Genomic DNA, 23867 nt, shown 5'->3' with positions numbered 1-23867 from the left:
TGCGTCAGATGGATCCTCCTAGTCGTATGAGCAAAAGAACGATACGTTTCCGCAGCGCTAGTCGAGTAAGGTACGACGATCAGGGAACATCGACTTGGTCTACTTCAGTTAAACATTGGGGTTCCCAAACCATATAGAATCGATAGGAAATTGTTTGCTCTTCACGTTAGCATATAATTTTAATCGATGCCTTGATTGCACAAGCATCTTCTTCCTCTAATACTTAGAAAACTTCATATAATTGTCGTATTTCAATATTTATGACGTCATAACTTTCTTATAAGATTCGGACAAAACTCCCAAATCATATAAAATCGATAGGAAATTGTCTGCTCTTCGTGGTAGCATATAATATTAATCGATGCCTTGATTGCAGAAGTATCTTCTTCCTCTGATACTTAGAAAACTTCATATAATTGTCGTATTTCAATATTTATGACATCATAACTTATTTATATGATTCGGACAAAACTCCCAAATCATATAGAATCGATAGGAAATTGTCTGCTTTTCGCGGTAGTATATAATATTAATCGATGCCTTGATTGCACAAGCATCTTTTTCCTCTAATACTAAGAAAACTTCATATAATTGTCGTATTTCAATATTTACGACGTCATAACTTTCTTATATGATTCGGACAAAACTCCCAAACCATATAAAATCGATAGGAAATTGTCTGTTCTTCGTAGTAGCATATAATATTAATCGATGCCTTGATTGCAGAAGTATCTTCTTCCTCTAATACTAAGAAAACTTCATATAATTGTCGTATTTCAATATTTATGACGTCATAACTTTCTTATATGATTCGAACAAAACTCCCAAACCATATAAAATCAATAGGAAATTGTCTGCTTTTCGCGGTAGTATATAATATTAATCGATGCCTTGATTGCAGAAGTATCTTCTTCCTCTGATACTTAGAAAACTTCATATAATTGTCGTATTTCAATATTTATGACGTCATAACTTATTTATATGATTCGGACAAAACTCCCAAATCATATAGAATCGATAGGAAATTGTCTGCTTTTCGCGGTAGTATATAATATTAATCGATGCCTTGATTGCACAAGCATCTTTTTCCTCTAATACTAAGAAAACTTCATATAATTGTCGTATTTCAATATTTACGACGTCATAACTTTCTTATATGATTCGGACAAAACTCCCAAACCATATAAAATCGATAGGAAATTGTCTGTTCTTCGTGGTAGCATATAATATTAATCGATGCCTTGATTGCAGAAGTATCTTCTTCCTCTAATACTAAGAAAACTTCATATAATTGTCGTATTTCAATATTTACGACGTCATAACTTTCTTATATGATTCGGACAAAACTCCCAAACCACATAGAATCGATAGGAAATTGTCTGCTCTTCGTGGTAGCATATAATATTAATCGATGCCTTGATTGCACACGCATCTTCTTCCTCTAATACTAAGAAAACTTCATATAATTGTCATATTTCAATATTTATGACGTCATAACTTATTTATATGATTCGGACAAAACTCCCAAACCATATAGAATCGATAGGAAATTGTCTGTTCTTCGTGGTAGCATATAATATTAATCGATGCCTTGATTGCACAAGCATCTTCTTCCTTTAATACTAAGAAAACTTCATATAATTGTTGTATTTCAATATTTATGACGTCATAACTTTCTTATATGATTCGGACAAAACTCCCAAACCATATAGAATCGATAGGAAATTGTCTGCTCTTCGCGGTAGCATATAATATTAATCGATGCTTTGATTGCACAAGCATCTTCTTCCTCTAATACTAAGAAAACTGCATATAATTGTCGTATTTCAATATTTATGACGTCATAACTTTCTTATATGATTCGGACAAAACTCCCAAACCATATAAAATCGATAGGAAATTGTCTGCTCTTCACAGTAGTATATAATATTAATCGATGCCTTGATTGCACAAGTATCTTCTTCCTCTAATACTAAGAAAAGTTCATATAATTGTCGTATTTCAATATTTATGACGTCATAACTTTCTTATATGATTCCGACACCATATAGAGTCGATAGGCAATTATCTGTTCTTCACGATAGCATATAATATTAATCGATGCCTTGATTGCACCAGCATCTTTATCCTCTAATACTAAGATAACTTCAAATAATTGTAGATATTAATTGGACATATCAATATTGGACACTCAACAACTTGGCCAAGATTAAAGGAATTTAATATATCTAAAAGCGCAATCGTGTCACATCATCATTGACGTTACGTGCGAAAGGGATGGCTAGATAGATCGCTCTCATCCAAAACCGAACGATTTCTAGGAAGTCTTTTTGACCCAAATTCACGTTTCAGTGTCTTATATACATTTCCGTTTCTATAGTGTAAAAATGGAGAGGGAGAATGACAGTTTTTTATTTATTATTTATTATAGACAGCAAACAAAAACAATATTAAAACTAACTCTACTTAAAGTCTACATTCGTCTGATTCGTTGTGTTAATCTGTAAGATCACTACTTGTTCTTAAAACCATGTAATACGAATAAGAGAGTCGTAACATCTAAAAGAAAAACGAATGAGGAATTTTCGCTGAAATAACAAAAAAATTTAACCTACCCCCACAAACGTCATCAAAGTTAATCTTGTAAACTTTCCGGCTGTTATTTCAATAGGTTTTTGACTTCTCTGTATAATTATAACCAAAGATTTCTGAAAGGAAATATGCGCCCCTACGAAATTAATTTCGTAGCACGTAGAAGCAACCTTTTGACTTTCCAACGCCAACTCGTTACCCCAATAACAATAAAGGAAAACTTGCGTGGTTATCGCAGACATAAACATGAAATCTTGTATGGACTGTTCGTTGGTTATCGGATATAACGAAGCGTGGTACATAGAAAAGCACAAAATCGGCGTGTTCGCCAAAAAAACAGTCAAAATAAGAAGATTAAATTGTTCTTCAAATTCGTATGCCAAATTGATTATTGCATGATGATAAATTACGATTTTTTTTAACACCATATCAAGATGGTTTTTAGGAATCGTTGATGGGTCGTCGAAATCTACGGAATAACCATCCTAAAAATATTTAATTATCGTATCCGACGTCATCGTTGCAAGTATGCAACCAATATCACAGTGTAATACGGAAATCGCGTATACTGTGATATTGGTTGCATACTTTAAATGATAAATTTTAAATATTAAGGGAATTACATTTTTAGCTGATGTAGCCGCATCAAGAATGATTCGTTGTATTGAATTTCTTAACATTTCCAGTTGCGTTTTAATATGTACGATAAATCCGACGATTAAGAGATCGATCGATGCGATTATCGATGCGAAAATCGTCAAACAATACAGTTGAAAGATACAAATCAACTCGAAATCGGGACTTTTCTTTAATTCGAATAACGAAAATGGCACGAACGGGGTTTGCCATCGCTTATAATCGTCGTAAATGATTCTCGTGACGGTCGCACGTATCGTTACAAAACACCAAACGATTACAGCCGGGGAATAATAAGCGATACTCTAAAAAAATATATAAATTTGAGGTTAAAATTAGATTATGTGTATGTCAAACATAAATTTTAAATTTCAATTTGGGTGTCTAACGCATTTGGGTAGTTGAGGTGTACAGAGTAAGTAGTAGCGGAGCTAACAAAGACCTTCACCAGCCTTCACAGAAAATTCCTCATCCAGTCTCACCACCTGAACTCGGCCAGATAAGCTATTTATAAGAGACACTGCCGAATCAGATATACCAACATAATGCAAGAGGGATAACAGCAGTTGGTGGTTGACTTTGTCGAAAGTGTTGCTGTAATCTAGGAGCATAACCACTCCACTCTGACCATCATCGCGAGTCTTCAAGAGATCATCAGTGGCATTTAATAAGGCAGTGGCTAGGTCGAAAACCGGATTGAATCGGAGGGAATACATCGTGTTCATCCATATATGTAAGCAGCTGAACCTCGATACACCTTTCTAAGACTTTGGAAAGAACTGGAAGAATACTAATAGAAGATTTCCAGGCATCAGCTCCAGCAGCTGTCGATTTGATTCCGTTTAATGCACTTATTATTGTAGGATTCGGCAATATTTACCCAGACCCTGTTCTCTGAACTTCATCATTATTTTAATATTGGGCGTTATCCATGAAGTAAAAGACTACTTTTTGATTAATATAGTAAACAAGCGAGATCATGCCTTAAGTCGGAGTCATCTATGCCAGATATATTCCTGCACAATCTGACCATCGGAGCTGACTTCAAGGCTATATCACATTGGATTAGGTTATGATCTGATATATCTAGAGGTCTGTTTATCTGGTTTGTCTGGAATCAAAGACAATTTGTCTAAGAATATATTAAATCTCATTGTGGCTCTTCTATCAAAATCCAACATATTAATATTCATAACCCCTATATAAAACAGGAAGTCAGAGACATCCTGTATATGACACAACGCAGAACCCAGCTTGTCTAGGAAGGCAGATACATTTGAACTTTGAGACCTATATACACACCCGAAAGCAAAAGTTTTAGACATGATTGACCACAAAACCCAAAGCTTTCCAAAGCGTTTTTGCCCAACGTCATTATCAATAAATCTGTACGGTGCTACTGGTATCTGGTCTACTCAGTCGCCACCAGTATGCTTATCAAGCGGGAAAATCAGCAAAATTGGCTCTACACAACTTGGTTGGTAGAGTATCCAGGATAAAGAGATCTTGATTTGTGCGTTTCTGGACATAGAAACTGCGGTCAACAACGCAATACCACAATCTCTTGAAACAGCTGCTCTTGACAGGGGAGTGGAATCAACTATAGTTGTTTGGATCCGCAATATGCTTGATAACAGAATAGTTTCCAGTTTACTCAACGGTGACACAATGCATTTCAGGCCGGGAAGTGGCTGTCCGCAAGAAGGAGTGATCCCTGATGATATTGTCGTTATGGTCAAAGGAATCTGTTTGTCGAGGATATCCAAAGTCCTCCAAGTTACCCTAGACACTATTTACGTTTGGTGTAAGGGAGAGAATCTTTCAATAAACCGTATTCCGTATACCGTATACGGAATATTCTAGATGGTCTTGTGCACTGCATTATGTCGTATTTATCTAACAGAAGTCAGACGGTCAGAATAGGTAGCTTTGGATCTAGTGTGCTTCAGGGCAGTCATCTTGGACCCTTACTATTTGTAATGTACATGTCATGTAGAAGTTTTTACTCTATGCTGACGATAATAAAATATTCATAAGGATCGGGTCCAATCTGAACTTTCTTAGACTACAGGAGGATCTTGACCACCCGCATGAGTACTGATTTATGACAAATCGCAAAAAATTACATTTACTTAGAAACGTTATCCTCTCCACTTTTCTTACAATTTTCCGGTCCATGTATAAAGTAAAAAATCTTGGCATTATATAGGATTCCATTTCGATCATCATCATATTGAATATATGGTAAAGAAGGCTCTATGTAATTTGGGGTTTGTTATCAGACCAGTTAGAATTTCACGAATTTTTTGTGTATAAAAACCCTCTATTTGGCATTTGTCAACATTGGGTTATGTTATGGTGCCATAATATGGACCCTAAGTATGCTTTGTACGTTATTTGGCACATAAAGTTCATCTTCCTTACTTATTGTCTCTGCAGCAACACCGAGTTGTTTCTGACTTGATCTTTCTTTTCTTTTGTTAATGTCGTTCTGAATACCACCGATCTTCTGCGTGACTTGAGCTTCAAGGTATCACAACGACTTACACGTTACAACACCACATTTCGTTTTAATGTATCTAAAACCAACCTTTATCAAAACTCGCCATTAGTACGAATTCTTAATTCCTATAACCAGAGCTTCAATCATGTATCCCTCTTTGACGTTTCTTTACGCTCTTTTACAGAATGTGTACTAACTAACGTATAGTGGATGTTTATGTCACAATTTTTATATTAATTTTCGTTTTTACGAGGATGTTTTGTTGGGGATATTCTTCCTGTATGCATTCCGAATAGGTAATAAATAAGGCTAGGCCGCGACCGACCTCGGCTTAACTTAAAAAGAAAATTGTATGATATTGCCTGTTAAACCAATATTGGTGAACATATCCTGACTGCCTCGGCTTAACTTAAAGAGGAAAGTGTATGATATCGCCTGATTAAGCCACAATTAATAAACATAGATAAACTGCCTTGGCCGCAAGCGACCTCGGCTCAACTTAAAAAGAAAGTTATATGATATGGCCTGTTAAACCAATATTGGTGAACATATGCTGACTGCCTCGGCTTAACTTAAAGAGGAAAGTGTATGACATTGCCTAATTAGGCCAAAATTAGCAAAGATACAAGGACTGTCTCGGCCGCAAGCGACCTCGGCTTAACTTAAAAAGAAAATTGTAGAATATTGCCTGTTAAACCAATATTGGTGAACATATGCTGACTGTCTCAGCGTAACTTAAAGAGGAAAGTGTATGATATTGCCTGATTAAGCCACAATTAGTGAACATACATGACCTGCCTCGATCGCAAACGACCTCGGCTCAACTTAAAAAGATAATTGTGTGATGCCTGTTGAACCAATATTGGTGACCATATGTTGTTTGCCTCGGCCGCAAGCGACCTCGGCTTAGGTTGGAAATGAAAATGTATGACCATGCCTGATTAAGCCACAATTAGCGCAGATATAAGGACTGCCTCGGCCGCAAGCGACCTCGGCTTAACTTAAAAAGGAAATTGTATGATATTGCCTGTTAAATCAATATTGGTGACCATATGTTAACTGCCTCGGTCGCAAGCGACCTCGGCTTAGGTTGGAAATGAAAATGTGTGACTTTGCCTGATTAAGCCACAAGTAGCACAGATATAAGGACTGCCTCGGCCGCAAGCGACCTCGTCTTAAGTTAAAAAGAAAATTGTATGATATTGCCTGTTAAACCAATATTGGTGAATATTAGTGGTCGTTCTTGTTCCTTTTCATATGTATTTATATTATAAAATGAACACTGTGCTTTCGTTATGTATTCAAAATACGCGTTCAGAATTTTAGAAAGCCACTGACACAAATTTAGTAAAATAATACATTCATAAAACTGAAACTAGCAAACTAAAACTTGCGCAAATGTTACTGCGCACGCATGAACAAGATCCGATAATTCCGTAAGACCGATGATCAAATTTGATCACGCCAGGTCTGACGTTAAATATTTACCGTAGATGGAATTTACGTGTAAATTATTAAGCAACTATTAGTTTATTATTAAGCTTGGAATAATAAAATAAGATAACCGAGGCTACAAAACAGTTGAATTTTTTATAGGCTTGTAACGGGCTTATAACAATTGACTACTGACGGGTTAAAGAGGAAATTGTATGATATTGCCTGTTAAACCAATACTGGTGAACATATGCTGACTGCCTCGGCTTAACTTAAAGAGGAAAGTGTATGATATTGCCTGATTAAGCCAAAATTAGTAAACATACATGAACTGCCTCGGCCGCAAGCGACCTCAGCTCAATTTAAAAAGGAAATTGTATAATATTGCCTGTTAAACCAATATTGGTAAACATATGCTGACTGCCTCAGCGTAACTTAAAGAGGAAAGTGTATGATATTGCCTGATTAAGCCAAAATTAGTAAACATACATGAACTGCCTCGGCCGCAAGCGATCTCGTCTCAACTTAAAAAGGAAATTGTATGATATCGCTTATTAATCAATATTGGTGACCATATACTGACTGCCTCGGCCACAAGCGACCTCGGCTTAGGTTGAAAATGAAAATGTATGACCTTGCCTGATTAAGCCACAATTAGCACAAATATAAGGACTGCCTCGGTCGCAAGCGATCTCGGCTTAACTTAAAGAGAAAAGTGTATGCTATTGCCTGATTAAGTCACAATTAGTAAACATACATAAATTGCGTCGGCCGTAAGCGACCTCGGCTCAACTTAAAAAGAAAATTGTATGATATTGCCTGATTAAGCCACAATTAGTAAACATACATGACCTGTATGCGTTGCACATATTCCCTGCCATATTGATTTTAATTACTTTTTCAAAAATCAAGAAATCAGTTATTCTTTTTACGTTACTATGTATAAATTCCTTTATTATTATTTTTCAATAGACTTCAGCCAAAGGAAGTCAATTTTTCATTTTTCGAATACAAAATCAATTTTCAAAAATACTGATTATTTTATTTATTATATGTGAGTAAAGTCCCCACATATTTTGAAAAATTGTTATTAAATTTTGAATTATAAAATGTTGAAACCCTCATGTGACTTTGACATTTCAACGCTTTATCTTTGAATCTGTAGTGATAATAACAAAGTGAAGAAGAAGATTGATTTTCATTTGAACGATTTCTAGAGTTGGAACGTGATCTATATCTTTATTCACAATTTTGACAACTAAAATGAGGTCTATAATTGTCTCTATCTTTAACTTGATTTTGAAGGTCGGTAATTTGGATTTCCATAATTGCTTGTTTTTGAGAAATATTAGTAATCAGTGATTGACAAGAAACGTTTAGATCACTAATTGCTTTTATTAAAGATGTAACTGGGTCACAAACCACCTTGCTCAACTTAAAAAGGAAATTGTATGATATTGCCTGTTAAATTAATATTGGTGACCATATGCTAACTGCCTCGGCCGCAAGCGACCTCGGCTTAGGTTGGAAATGAAAATGTATGACCTTGCCTGATTAAGCCACAATTAGCACAGATATAAGGACTGCCTCGGCCGCAAGCGACCTCGGCTTAACTTAAAAAGAAAATTGTAGAATATTGCCTGTTAAGCCAATATTGGTAAACATATGCTGACTGCCTCAGCGTAGCTTAAAGAGGAAAGTGTATGATATTGCCTGATTAAGTCAAAATTAGTAAACATACATGAACTGCCTCGGTTGCACGCGACTTTGGCTTAACTTAAAAAGAAAATTGTATGATATTGCCTATTAAACCAATATTGGTCAGCATATATTGACTGCTTCGGGTTAAATTAAAGAGGAAAGTATATGATATTGCCTGATTAAGCCACGATTAATAAACATACATAAACTGCCTCGGCCGCAAGCGATCTCGGCTCAACTTAAAAAGGAAATTGTATGATATTGCCTGTTAAACCAATATTGGTGACCATATGCTGACTGCCTCAGCCGCAAGCGACCTCGGCTTAGGATGGAAATGAAAATGTATGACCTTGCCTGATTAAGCCAAAATTAGCAAAGATACAACGACTGCCTCGGCCGCAAGCGACCTCGGCTTAACTTAAAAAGAACATTGTATGATATTGCCTGTTAAACCAATATTATTGAACATATGCTGACTGCCTCGGTTTAACTTAAAGAGGAAAGTGTATGACATTGCCTAATTAAGCCAAAATTAGCAAAGATACAAGGACTGCCTCGGCTGCAAACGACCTCGACTTAATTTAAAAAGAAAATTGTAGAATATTGCCTGTTAAACCAATATTGGTAAACATATGCTGACTGCCTCAGCGTAACTTAAAGAGAAAAGTATATGATATTGCCTGATTAAGCCACAATTAGTAAACATATATGACCTGCCTCGATCGCAAACGACCTCGGCTCAACTTAAAAGGATAATTGTGTGATGCCTGTTGAACCAATATTGGTGACCATATGTTGACTGCCTCGGCCGCAAGCGACCTCGGCTTAGGTTGGAAATGAAAATGTATGACCATGCCTGATTAAGCCAAAATTAACAAAGATACTGCGACTGCCTCGGCCGCAAGCGACCTCGGCTTAACTTAAAAAAAAATTGTAGAATATTGCCTGTTAAACCAATATTGGTAAACATATGCTGACTGCCTCAACGTAACTTAAAGAGGAAAGTGTATGATATTGCCTGATTAAGCCAAAATTAGTAAACATACATGAACTATCTCGGTCGCAAGCGACTTTGGCTTAATTTGAAAAGAAAATTGTATGATATTGCCTATTCAACCAATATTGGTTAGCATATGCTGACTGCTTCGGGTTAACTTAAAGAGGAAAGTATATGATATTGCCTGATTAAGCCACGATTAATAAACATACATAAACTGCCTCGGCCGCAAGCGACCTCGGCTCAACTTAAAAAGGAAATTGTATGATATTACCTGTTAAACTAATATTGGTGACCATATGCTAACTACCTCGGCCGCAAGCGACCTCGGCTTAGGTTGGAAATGAAAATGTATGACCTTGCCTGATTAAGCCAAAATTAGCAAAGATACAGCGACTGCCTCGGCCGCAAGAGACCTCGGCTTAACTTAAAAAAGAATTGTAGAATATTGCCTGTTATACCAATATTGGTAAACATATGCTGACTGCCTCAACGTAACTTAAAGAGAAAAGTGTATGATATTGCCTGTTAAATCAATATTAGTGACCATATGCTGACTGCCTCGGCCGCAAGCGACCTCGGCTTAGGTTGGAAATGAAAATGTATGACCATGCCTGATTAAGCCACAATTAGCACAGATATAAAGACTGTCTCGGCCGCGAGCGACTTCGGCTTAATTTAAAAAAGAAATTGTATGATATTGCCTTTTAAACCAATATTGATAAACATATGCTAACTGCCTCGGCTTAATTTAAAGAGGAAAATGTATGATATTTCCTGATTAAGTCAAAATTAGTAAACATACATGAACTGCCTCGGCCGCAAGCGACCTCGGCTCAACTTAAAAAGGAAATTGTATGATATTACCTGTTAAACTAATATTGGTGACCATATGCTAACTACCTCGGCCGCAAGCGACCTTGGCTTAGGTTGGAAATGAAAATGTATGACCTTGCCTGATTAAGCCAAAATTAGCAAAGATGCAGCGACTGCCTCGGCCGCAAGAGACCTCGGCTTAACTTAAAAAAGAATTGTAGAATATTGCCTGTTATACCAATATTGGTAAACATATGCTGACTGCCTCAACGTAACTTAAAGAGAAAAGTGTATGATATTGCCTGTTAAATCAATATTGGTGACCATATGCTAACTGCCTCGGCCGCAAGCGACCTCGGCTTAGATTGGAAGCGAAAATGTATGACCATGCCTGATTAAGCCACAATTAACACAAATATAAAGACTGCCTCGGCCGCAAGCGACCTCGGCTTAACTTAAAAAGAAAATTGTATGATATTGCCTGATTAAACCACAATTAGTAAACATACATGACCTGCCTCGGCCGCAAGCGACCTCGGCTTAAAGTCAGATTAAAAATTACGCATTGCCAACATAAAAAATAATTTCGCCTTATTAATTAATTAAATAATTACTTGAATATAAGTTGTTTTAATGCAACTTTTAATCAATTTAGTTTCAAAGTTTCCTCCCCCTCTTTGAGGATTCGGTTTGAAAATACCCTTTTCTAAATTTTCCAACTTTTCCTCAATGTTCTTTTTATTTTTCAATAAGACGAAAACTTTAATTGCACCTAAAACGTAAATTTTTACTTCTCCTTTATTTCTTAATCAATTTTTTTGATCTTACCAAGAATATGAGTAACCCCAAGGGAAACTATCGAAGCTAATTTATCGATATCATCGAAGAAAACGATGAACCCATACGATTCGATCATCGTGTAACAAACAACGACGATAATCATGCTTAAAACGGTATAAATTTTATATAAAAAGCTGTCGTTTTTATATAAAGAGATTCCGCACATTTTCAAAAGGATTTTTTGGAGCTTGAAATAATCGGGTTGGATTGCTTCTTCTTCTTTTTCTTCCATTTCTTTTTTTTAATATTAACCAAGAAAGCTTTAATATTGAAATCAATTACATCGTGAATTCAATACATTTATATATGAAGGGCGATCTTGTTAATTATTAAAATTTTCAAAGTTATTTAATTACATAGTTAGAATATAAAGTTAGAAATATATTAGTTTAGATGTTAAATTATTAACGCGGAATAATCCACAATTTCAATTACAACAAAAAAAGGAATTTTTTTAAATCTTTTTTTACCCTACATTTGAATCAACATTTGTACTTGTTTGCTTTTGGAATTATAATCGGGTCGTTAGGTGCAGCAGCTTCGAGATTTGATTGCGCCCATTCAAAACGCATAACACGTGTTCCAAATGGATATTTGTGCACGGTCAAACGATAAGTTGAGGGTTTTCGCAAAGACATAATTTTATACGTCAAAGTCAAATTTGAATTCGAATCTTAAAGTTGTAATAATAATCGCACGAAAGTTAAGAAAATTAGTTGTTTTAAATGCTCGAACGTGGATCGTTTTGCTCGAGATTAAAATGAAACGAAACGATACAAAGCAATGCAGGAGCTAGTTAATGAAATTCAAACTGTTGGTGCTGAAAATTCGTATGCAAAGTACATCGTTGGCAAATGTCTTGTTGAATATTGTTTGAGATCTTCGGAGTCTTGCAGCTCGTACTACCATTTCTAGGGCAATGTTAAAAAGCATGGACCTCCTTGTGTTTTGGCTTTACAAGAAACCTTCCTGAGAGTTAAACCTACCTGATGAGTAGGTATTGAATTGCGACATATTTTTGTTCTACTAAATTTTATTAGACAAAGATCTATTTTCTATTCGCATACATTATGTGGACTCAATAAGTACCACAGGACCAGAATCGCACAACCACGCATTTTGACCCCCCCAAATCAAAACGGCATAATCGCCAACATGGTCACTTTGTACTTAGCTACATTTTATATCTGCATCAACAATTAAATCGACATAACCACAATTAAACTTAAATCGCTATCATATTGGTGTAAAATTTGCACAAAATACTTATTTCAATACGATGCAATGAAAGTGGCGTATAAAAATGATACAAAATATTACTCTCAAATTTTTAAACTTACTTGAAATATGATTCTCTCAATCTAAATAGCATCCACCTCGATCAGCAGATCATCTACATACGTCAATAATTGTTTCAGCAAGTAGACAAGTTTGTAGTATAATAATGAGAGTTGTGGATCAAAAATTACTTTCCATGCTCCCCCTGTGACGTCACACTCCAATGTTATAAGTTATAAGTATAGGGAGCGGTGCAAACCTAAACTTGGGGAAAAAAATTACATTGGTATTGGAAAAGTAACTAGATTTGGTAACTTTTTCAAAAAATAATTAAAAAATTTTAATAAATTTGCGCTACTTAGCGATGGGGTAGTGGAACTAATCCCAACAGAGTTCTGTCCGGCGTGCGAGTTGTTGGTTGCCTACCTCGTGTGACGTCACCTAACGGCGGGCAGTGGAAGCTGACGTCGCATATAAAAAAAGGAAGTGTCTAGGTACATGCTAACGTGTACGTAAATCAAAAAATTACGTACACGCTAAACGTCATCACAGCGATGACGTCACGTTTAACGTGCACATACGCAATAGTTTTCGGTGCACGTTAGAACTTCATAATTTTGAGGTTGGTATTGTCGATCTAAATATTTTTCGGTGCACGTTAGAACTTTATAATTTTGATGTTGGTATTGCTGAATTTTCTCGGGAAAGCATAAGGTAATGTCACTTCATTTAATAAAATGGTGTGTTACCCTGTTTCGAACAACGATACATATTTATTTGAACTAAAATTAGAACTAACACTAGAAACTTTCGGGTTTTGCCGTACGTCTTTTAAGAAAAGGTTTGACTTTTCGTTGAAGGTTTGATGCCATGTTGCAACCTTCTTCAGAAACTTCAAAGAGAACTTCGAACAAGATTCTGAAGAAGGTTGCAACATGGCATTCGAAACGTCAAACCTTTTCTTAAAAGACGCACGGCAAAACGCGAAAGTTTCTAGTGTTAGTACTAGTTTTAGTTCTAATTTTAGTTCAATTAACACCGGCCGTGAAAACCTTCGTACTTATGATACATATTTAGTTGTTAAAAATTATTAAAAATGAAGTGTGGCCAACTATTTCATTCTTTTAACCTTTAGAGGACCGAGACCACCACTTAAGTGTGTATATGTTATCAGTACTTTGTATATGATAAATATATCATATGAAGTCATTTTGTATCGATTTTCTTCAGACAATATGTTACCTAAAATCCCGGCCCGCTAAAGGTTAATGACTTCATTAAAAGTTTGAGACAATATGAAATAGAAAAAATACAAAAATATGTTATTAAATATTAAAGTAAATTAAACCAAAACCTTAAATATTATGAGGTTCAATACGTTTGCGTTCATGGTGGTATGGTAAGGGTCGTGGAAAAGGTTTACGTAAAACAAGGTATGTATAATAATTAAATAAAAATATGTATTTATCATATCGTCAACGGCGTTTGATATAACACAAATATTAAATATCAATTATTTATATGAATGTTTTAGTACTTTGATGAAGTGTCCTGCTATCATTAAAATTCGAGTTACTAAAGAAGGTGATTGCCTACAAATTAAACAATTATTAGAGAAACATGAAAATCATGATATGTTATCAATAAGTAGGCATGATTATGTATATTTTATAGTGTATTCAATAATTCCATATTATCTAACCATGTTGCTTATACACCCATCACTTTTAGGTGGTGTTTAATCATTTACCATCTAATCGTAAATTAACTTCTGATAAAAAATGTATGGTCGAGGGTTTGTTGGATGTTTGTGGAAATAAAAAGCTGATTCAGCAAGAAATATTGAATTTAACTGGAAAATTAAGTACATTAAAAGATTTATCAAATATTTCATATGGTATGAAAAACGTTAGCAACGATTTGATACATGCTGTGACGGAATTGAAAGACGTTCACAGTGAGTATATAGATAACTATTAGAAGTATAACATAGAATAGTAACAATGCAATAAAATTGTTATAAACCAAGGACAGTAGAATCTAACAGGACTGCTACATCCATTATATTTTTGTAGTCCACTACGGGTTGGTTGCCCGCACTCTACGTCACACTATTTGCCACGCCTGGTAACTGTTTGTGTTTTTAGAGGTTATATGATAGACATTAATACGTCTAAAAACATAAAACTTCAAAACTAATATGAAGACGTCTAGGATATAACCTTTAAAAATACAGTAAACGCATAGACCATAACAATAGCTGGGCGTGGAAAATGGTGTGACGTAGTTTGCGGGCAGGTTGTCACAACAATGGATGTAGCAGTCCTTTGGTAATAAACCACTTTTTTTGCATAATGTAACATATTATACATCTTACATGATTCTGAAAATCATTTTAAAGTCCTTAAAAATTATACCTATTTATTGTTGCTGATGCAGAAATATGACAGAAATTTTATTATTACATATAGGAAAAGCGGTGAACAACTCAAAAGTATTTATTTTGTGAGTTATGCGTAAAAACTGTAAATTAACAAAGAATGAATTTTTATAATTTTTTTGATAGTGCGACTATTCTCGCCGGGGTGCGATGTAATATACTCTTTTGTTGAAAGAAAATGATTAAATTATCACCTTAAGTTAGTAAGAAGAAATCGACAATACTTATATAAGGTTAAAACTTCCAAGTTATTAACGTGTACCGAATAATATTCAGTATACGCACGCTAAACGTGACGTCATAGCTGTGATGACGTTTCGCGTGTATATAATTTTTTAATTTGCGTACAGGGTGTCCCAATTTCGATGTCCGCATAGGCTATCTCCGAAACTAAAAGAGATAGAAAAAAAGTAGCTTACATGTCATGATCTCGTTTTTCGAGAAAATGCTAATGCCGAAAACTCCGAACAGCTATCGTCTTTTGTTTTCGCCCTATCGGCAAAAACTGAAAATTTTGCAAAAACGGCAATCGCGAATATTTCACTTATTATCAAAGATGGTGTATTATAAATAAAACATTATATGGGCAACTTTTTACGAAGAATTCAGTGGCGAAGGTAGAATTTTTTTCCCATCTTTTATTTTCGAGATTTTAGACGTAACTTTATTTTTTTAAATGGAAACCATAGTTGGCTATGACTTAAAATAATTTGTTATTTTCTTCTGATAACAAATATATATAGTTTGTGGGGTATATTTCTTATAGTTATTGAATAATTAACAAAAATTCATTTTGTTCCATCGAAATCTAATGTATGTATTTAAAAGTTAATGTTGCTATGGTGATAACCATACATACTATGATGGAATATAATGTATCAATTTTGTTTGTTCTTTCTAAAACTATTGTATGTATTTAAAACTTAATGTTGTTATGGTGATAACCATACCATGATGGAAAACATTGGGTACGTTCAGCAGGTGTCAACAGTTGATTTAAATCAGTCAGCTAGTTGTATGAGCTTTAATACAGCGGAACGAAATCGGCTGAACAAGCAATTGAGAATTAGCAGTTCAGCATAACCTAAAACTATGGCCAACAATAATATTTTTGAAAATTTTGTGTTATTACAAGAGATAATGGATGATGATGTTGATTTTAAGGCTCATTTCATTTTATACAGTTCTGCCAGTTTTCAAAATTAAAGGGGAGAAACAAAAAATATTAATCCTAACCTAGAATTTCACAACCGCTGACAAACTAAGCGCAGATTACTTACGCTGAGATATTTACTAAATTGCTGCGTAACAGCGCTGACTTAGCATATCGTTCAGCCGCGACTGCTAATATAGCAACTTAACAGTTGACACCGGCTGAACGTGCCCATTGTTTCCAATTATTGCCAAAGTTTGTAGTAGTATTTAAAAATTCACTGACAACTCTGGCATTATGTGCTGGTGCTCCGCCATATTGAAAATATATCATTTGAGACTTATTTAATGGCAAATTGTCGACCAAAAGCACAATGTGCTGCCTTGATATATTGAGGTATTACCTGAGTTTAAGTTTTTATGGTAGATACTATATGCCAACATTCTATTATCTAAAAGGACACACCATACATTGAACCTCAACCTTCTTTGAACACTCAGAGACTTCATTGGTCCAGATGACATTTTGAACAAACAGCAGATTATTTAATTTTTCTAAATATCATCTACAAAATTCTAATCTTAGATTGACATCTCCTGAACGTAAATAATGAGTTAGGCCCGCTTTGTATGGTTTATACATATTTTTCTTTCATATTCGGAAGCAGCGGTTTTTGGGTCAGACGTCTTGTTCAATTTCTCTGCAAGATGTTGATGGATTTATCGCAAGTGAAGCCAACACATTGACTTCATCCTCTTGCAGGCCATTTTGGTATGTTTTTGCACGTGGTTTGGGGATGGACCAAAAATCTATTAAATTTTCTGCTAACCGGCTGAAGGTTCTTACGTGCGGTTGTCTTCTTTCCGAATATCTTGTGAAATATAATTCCGCGGCTAACGTCGCATTCTTATCTGATAACATATAGCATTCCATCATGTTACATTTTCATAATTTTCGAAGTTCATTGTAAAGTTTTATTTAGTTTTGTTATACTTTGACACCTAACATGCTGGTGCATCATACCAGCTCATAATGCCAGAGTTGTTAACGAATTTTTAAATACAAACTTTGGCAATTATTTGATACATTATGTTCCATCATAGTATGTATGGTTATCACCATAGCAACATTAACTTTTAAATACATACATTATGTTTAGATAGAACAAAATGAATTTTTGTTAATTATTCAATAACTATAAGAAATATGCCCCACAAACTATATATATTTGTTATCAGAAGAAAATAACAAATTATTGTAGGTCATAGCCAACTATGGTTTCCATTTAAAAAAATAAAGTTACGTCAAAAATCTCGAAAATAAAAAATGGGAAAAAAATTCTACCTACGCCACTGAATTCTTCGTAAAAAGTTGCCCATATAATGTTTTATTTATAATACTCCATCTTTGATAATAAGTGAGATATTCGCGATTGTCGTTTTCGCATAATTTTCAGTTTTTGCCGATAGGACGAAAACAAAAGACGATAGCTGTTCGGAGTTTTCAGCATTAGCATTTTCTCGAAAAACGAGATCATGACATGTAAGCTACTTTTTTTCTATCTCTTTTAGTTTCGGAGATAGCCTATGCGGACATCGAAATTGGGACACCCTGTACACGTTAGCGTGTACCTAGACACAGCGATAAAAAAATTATTTAAAAATTGTAGAACTGATTGAGGTGATCCACGTATTATTTTTAAGTGGTTCGGTTAAAAAAAGAAATAGAAAAAAAGGTTTCGATGATGTAAATTAACGGAATATACAGGGTGAGTTATTCGATAATTATTAAACCATTTGAAAAACAAAAAAATATTTTATACAAAAGTTGTTTGACTCATCACTTTCTATCAGTGTTGTTAAATACCCGGGTATTTATTTTCAAGGGTAAATTTCCTGGATATATACCCGGGGGTGTTTACCCAAGATGGGTATTTAGAGGTATTTATAAAATTTAATTTAAATTGAGTTGATGGCGGTTTTGCAAGCACTTCAAAAATGCAGAGTCGATTATCGATATACCAAACTTATTTATAACATCTACAACAATGCTACAATGACGGTAAAATTGCATGAAAGTACTGAAAAGCGTAGAAGTAGCAAAGTACTGATCAGAGTGCATTTAAACAACTGGATTGGACCCAAAAAGGCATAAACATTGATTGCAAATAATTTGCGCTACGTGGACGATATAGTTCTTATATCGGATAGTAATAATAATCAAAATTTATAATAAATCTTGAGATTGAGCTATGTATATCTTGGCTATGAGGTTCTAGCCTAAATAAGCTAAACTAGCCATAATGATATGGTCAACATTGTGGCAAAGCTTAAGTGTAACTGTCGCGCGAATGAAGAATGAGCAGTGGACAAAACGGTTGCTTGAGTGTCGAACAGTCGAAGTAAACGTCAAAAGAATGACCAACAATTGGATTCAGACAGCACAGAATAGAATCGAATGGAACAGAATAAGGGAGGTCTATGTCCAAAAATGGGCGCAGAGGGCTACTTGATGATAATAATCATAATAACTTGATCTAATCCAAATTACGACAGATTCGTCTAATGATAATACGTCCTTGATTGTTGACAATTCCTCGTCTTCAACGTCCTCATCATCTTCCTCTTCATTTTTTTTGGAATCTGATATATTTTTACTGGTATCACTTTTATACTCACTGTTTGGGTATTTACCCTGGGCCGGGGTAAATACCCGGATTTTACCCAGCACCCATCACTGCTTTCTATTACGTAAAATTGTTTTCACTTATACAGGGTGTTGCATTTAAGCGTAACGGAGAGTACGTAAACGTATTTAAATGAAACATCCTGTATATTTTATCATATTATGAATATAACTAAATTTGTTTATACAACCGTATATGTTACTATTTCACAGCGTTCATAGTTCATAGTTAGAGATATTCAAGTGTTTTTCCAAAATGTGCTATTACAGGATCTTTTTGAAAACGATATAAAAACGACATTTTTTTCCGATTTTGCCTTGAAACTACGTCAAACAATAGTCAAAGCCAGTAGGTAGATGATAGTATTCAAAGATATTAGATACACTATACAGGGTGTTTAAAAAGCTCAGTTACTTTTGATGTTTTTCAAATGGCTTTTTCTTAAATTTTATGGAATAGCCTGTATGTTGTGTGCTAATTGAATTGCTCATCAAGTTCCCTTTAATTAATGATAAATATGTCATATGTCTAACTTTAATAGTTTTCCTGATATTGAGAATTTAAAGAAAAATGTGTAATAAAATGTCATTATTGTACTTAAAAAAGTGATAGAATGTAATATATTCTGTCCTTTTTTTGACACTTTTTTTTTTGTTTATTCTTTTTTGTTTGTCTGTCATTTGTAAATCAGTAATGTTATATCAAAATACAATTTAAAAAAAAAACTTTAACAAATAAATAATCAAAACATGATAAAACTACAAAAAATATAATTAAATGGTAAAACAATAAATCTCTTTTTTAATTACTAAATTATTTGATGGAAATGCAGCAACAAACTATAAACAATCTAATATATTTATTTAATATTTAGAAGTTGTTCAAAATGTCATCCATTTTCTCTTCCACAAGCATTAATGCGCTGTATAAAAGATCTTGAGGTTTCTTAACATGTGCATCTTATTTTCTCTAAAGTCGTAAATTATCTTATAAATCTTTTTAAATCTCATAAAGTACCAAGTCGCATTAAAATTTGATATATGGCAACAAAATTATTTTACATTATAAAATATTAATCAAATAATAAAAGGAAGAACAAAAAAAAACTGATAAAAATAGACAGAATATAATATTAAGTACAATAACGTATATTTTATTACACATTATTCTTTAAATTCTAAATATCCATGTTCCATTTAAAAAACTTATGAAAAAGCCATTTGAAAAACATCAAAAGTAATAGCTTTATGAACACGCTGTATAGTGTATCTAATATCTTTGGACACTATCATTTATCTATTGGCTTTGACTATTATCTGACATAGTTTCAAGGCAAAAATGTCGTTTTTACATCGTTTTTAAAAAGATCCTGCAATGGACACAATTTGGAAAAACAATTGAATATCTTAGGAACAATGAATATGCTATGAGTTAGTAACATATACGGTATCATATAGTATACCAGATAGTATCATATGCATATTCATTATATGATAAAATATATAAGGTGTTCCATTTAACAAAATCTACATACTTTCGATTACGCCTAAATGGAACACCCTATATAAATAAAAATAATTTTACGTAATAGAAAATGGTGAGTTAAACAACTTTTGTATAAAACATTTTTTTCTTTCTCAAACGGTTTAACAACTATCGTCCGCCGGGCTACTAATAACTCACCCTGTATAATACTTCCTTTTTACGTTTCGGCAAACTGCTAGTTATATAGGAAATGAAAGTGTATGATATTGCCTGATTAAGCCAAAATTAGCAAACATACAAGGACTGCCTCGGCCGCAAGCGACCTCGGCTCAACTTAAAAAGGAAATTGTATGATATCGCCTGTTAAACCAAGATTGGAGAACATATGCTGACTGCCTCGTCCGCAAGCGACCTCGGCTTAAGTTGGAAGTGAAAATGTATGACATTGCCTGATTAAGCCAAAATTAGTAAACATACACGAACTGCCTCGACCGCAAGCGACCTCGGCTAACCTTAATAAGGAAATTGGTGAACATATGCTGACTGCCTCGGCCGCAAGCGACCTCGGCTTAAATTGGAAATGAAAATGTATGATATTGCCTGATTAAGCCAAAATTAGCAAACATACAAGCACTGCCTCGGCCGCAAGCGACCTCGGCTCAGCTTTAAAAGGAAATTGTGTGATATCATCGCCTATTAAATCAATATTGATGAACATATACTGACTGCCTCGGCCGCAAGCAACCTCGGTTTGACTTAAAGAGGAAAGAATTTAACTTCAGCAGTCTTTCACATACCATGTTTATAAATCTTACAGGAGTTTGCTAGTGTCGTTTCAAGAATTAAGTATGCCGGGTTTTAAAAGGCAGGTAGCTAAGAGATTGTGAGCCAAAGAGGATCTGTGCATTACTTAATGTGCATTAATCTGTGATATACTTTTATATATTCACAACTCTACTTTATATAATTTTTTTAGTTTACATTTAATTTTATTTTATTTCTTTTCAAAGTTGACTGGGGAACAGCCTAAAGTCCAGAAAAAATCTATGGGGGAAGAAAAAAGGTAAGTATGTCTAAAAAATACGATTTCTTCATTTTAATTTAAATAGTTTATAGGTTTACTAAAAAAAATTATGAATCTGCCAATGAATGGGACCATAAAGCATTTCCATTGAAATGGTTTGATTTTGGCTGGAACTCCTCACCGAAAGTGAAGAAGAACCTATTATAATAAGTTTACAAGAAGACATTAAGTCGAATAAGACACAATGATAACATTTATGAAATAAATGAATGATAAATAAATAATTCAAATATATGTATTACAAATAGCAATTGCTTTTTTTTTCGAGTTTTTCGTGGCAGACTAACGATTTGAATTAAATTTAAAATAAAAGAAAAATTCAATTATAAGGCGACATCTGTTACTTAATAGCGCAATTAATACATATTAATTAGAAAACTGTAATCGAGCGTTTTCGATTTATAGGATTAGTTCAGTTATTGAATGATAGATGTCGCTAAGTAAATATTTTTATTATATTTACTTCTTTATTATTCTTATTTTATTTTATTTATTTATTCTTATTTACTATCTTTATTTTATTTATTTATTCTTATTTACTATCTTTATTTTATTTATTTATTCTTATTTACTATCTTTATTATATTTACGGTAAATCACCATATGCAATTTTCCATTAGTGTTAAAAAAAAATAAACTAAGTGATGACATTTCAAATGACATTTTTTGGCGATTTATCTTAGCAACTGTGGTTAGCAACGAAATTGTTTGGAGTCAGTATAAACTCCGCCCACGTCTATGACGTCAGACTTAAGCAGTCTATTGTTTGGAGTCAGTATAAGCTCCGCCCATCGCTGTGACGTCAGACTTAGGCAGTCTATTTATGTCGATGTAATACATTGAGAACAGTACTTTGACTCAAATTCATTTCTAAACCTACAGTGTGTTAATTAATTATCGTACCCGACGTCATCGTTGCAAGTATGCAACCAAATACGCAAATCGCGTATTGCGCTACCTATACTGTGATATAGGTTGCATACTTGCACTGTACTTCACGAGAAGCCGTATGAGGATTATCAGCAACTAAATCGATGAAGATGAGAATCATCGCTTGTGGGACGACCAGATCTTGGCAAGTCACGCACATGCTCATGGTCTCTGTATTTAGCAAGAATTTTTCTCATCGTAGATCGTGATGATATTGCTGGACGATCGTCATGTACTTCATTAAAAAGTAAAATGTTTAACAGTAAAATGATCAAAATTACCAAACAACTATTTATTTGTAAAAATATCATTCAACGTAACCATAGCTACGAACAAGGCAAAGCCATCATTCATGCCATCGCGATAGTTTGAAAGCATTTTCAATTATTTTCAGCGTCTACTAGAAATTTTTCTAAATCAAACATTTATTAATAAAAAGAATTTTTCTAATTTAAAATTTGCTCTAAGATACTCAAAAAAGTGTGTTCTATCAGATTATCGAATAAAAAATTGGGGTTGCCATTTAAAAAAATGTTGCCCCCTTTGACCCCGAAAATATACGCCACTGTAAAAACAATTTAGTCATAGGAAAAGACGACAAATTTATTATAGTCTTTGACACCTGCAAGGATTCTTTCAAAAAGAATCTAGTTTTGAAGATATTTCAGGTGTTCCAGACTTTTTATTCACCCTGTATACTGACTGCCTCGGTCGCAAGCAACCTCGGCTTAAGTTAGAAATGAAAATGTATGATCTTGCCTGATTAAGCCAAATTAGCAAACGTACAAAGACTGCCTCGGCCGCAAGCGACTTCGGCTTCAGTTGGAAATGAAAATGTATGATATTGCCTGATTAAGCCAAAATTAGTAAACATGCAAGGACTGCCTTGGCCCCAAGCGATCTCGGCTCAACTTATCAAGGAAATTGTATGATATCGCCTATTAAACCCATATTGCTGAACATATACTGACTGCCTCGGCCGCAAGCGACCTCGGCTTAAGTTAGGAATGAAAATGTATGACCTTGCTTGATTAAGCCAAAATTAGCAAACATACATGGACTGCCACGGCCGCAAGCGACCTCGGCTTAAGTTCGAAATGAAGGTGTATGATATTGCCTGATTAAGTCAAATCCAAGTCATATTAACTGCCTCGGCCGCAAGCGACCTCGGCTTAAGTAAGAAACGACGATGTATGATATTGGCTGACTAAACCAAAATTAGAAAATATAAATGGACTGCCTCGGTCGCAAGCGACCTCGGCTAATTACGTAAAAGATGATGTTTGAAGAGA

The 23867-nt window shown here is 34.3% G+C and overlaps 1 protein-coding gene and 1 long non-coding RNA gene across 2 annotated transcripts in view; one reads left to right on the top strand and one right to left on the bottom strand.

The window, feature by feature from the left end:
* The window catches only part of LOC139429878 (uncharacterized), a 143055-nt gene extending 121163 nt beyond the window's left edge, over positions 1-21892 (top strand). Inside the window, exons 2-3 of the long non-coding RNA XR_011640464.1 lie at positions 21572-21624; positions 21678-21892. This is a non-coding gene — a long non-coding RNA (uncharacterized lncRNA). The remainder of the gene's footprint in view (positions 1-21571; positions 21625-21677) is intronic.
* On the bottom strand, positions 2497-4421 carry LOC111423353 (putative odorant receptor 92a). Its single transcript, XM_071195970.1, has 5 exons — positions 4354-4421; positions 4272-4278; positions 3216-3533; positions 2616-3077; positions 2497-2559 (listed from the first exon to the last, which is right to left on the bottom strand). Exons 1-5 carry the CDS (start codon positions 4419-4421, stop codon positions 2497-2499), a joined length of 918 nt encoding a protein of 305 aa, XP_071052071.1.
* Positions 21893-23867: the final 1975 nt, after the last annotated feature.

This window comes from Onthophagus taurus, chromosome 5 (assembly GCF_036711975.1).
Source record: "Onthophagus taurus isolate NC chromosome 5, IU_Otau_3.0, whole genome shotgun sequence".
Classification (NCBI taxonomy): domain Eukaryota; kingdom Metazoa; phylum Arthropoda; class Insecta; order Coleoptera; family Scarabaeidae; genus Onthophagus; species Onthophagus taurus.
Note: the sequence above shows the minus strand (reverse complement) of the source record. Positions and strands in the feature narration are given on the sequence as shown.

Bases quoted from the DNA above. Each gene is read 5' to 3' on its own strand.
- LOC111423353 (XM_071195970.1), bottom strand. From the start codon at position 4,421: ATGAATATTAATATGTTGGATTTTGATAGAAGAGCCACAATGAGATTT. The intron at 3,078-3,215 runs GTAATTCCCTTA...AAATATTTTTAG, and splicing joins CGGCTACATCAGCTAAAAAT to GATGGTTATTCCGTAGATTT. The intron at 2,560-2,615 runs GTAGGTTAAATT...TTTTTCTTTTAG, and splicing joins CTTTGATGACGTTTGTGGGG to ATGTTACGACTCTCTTATTC.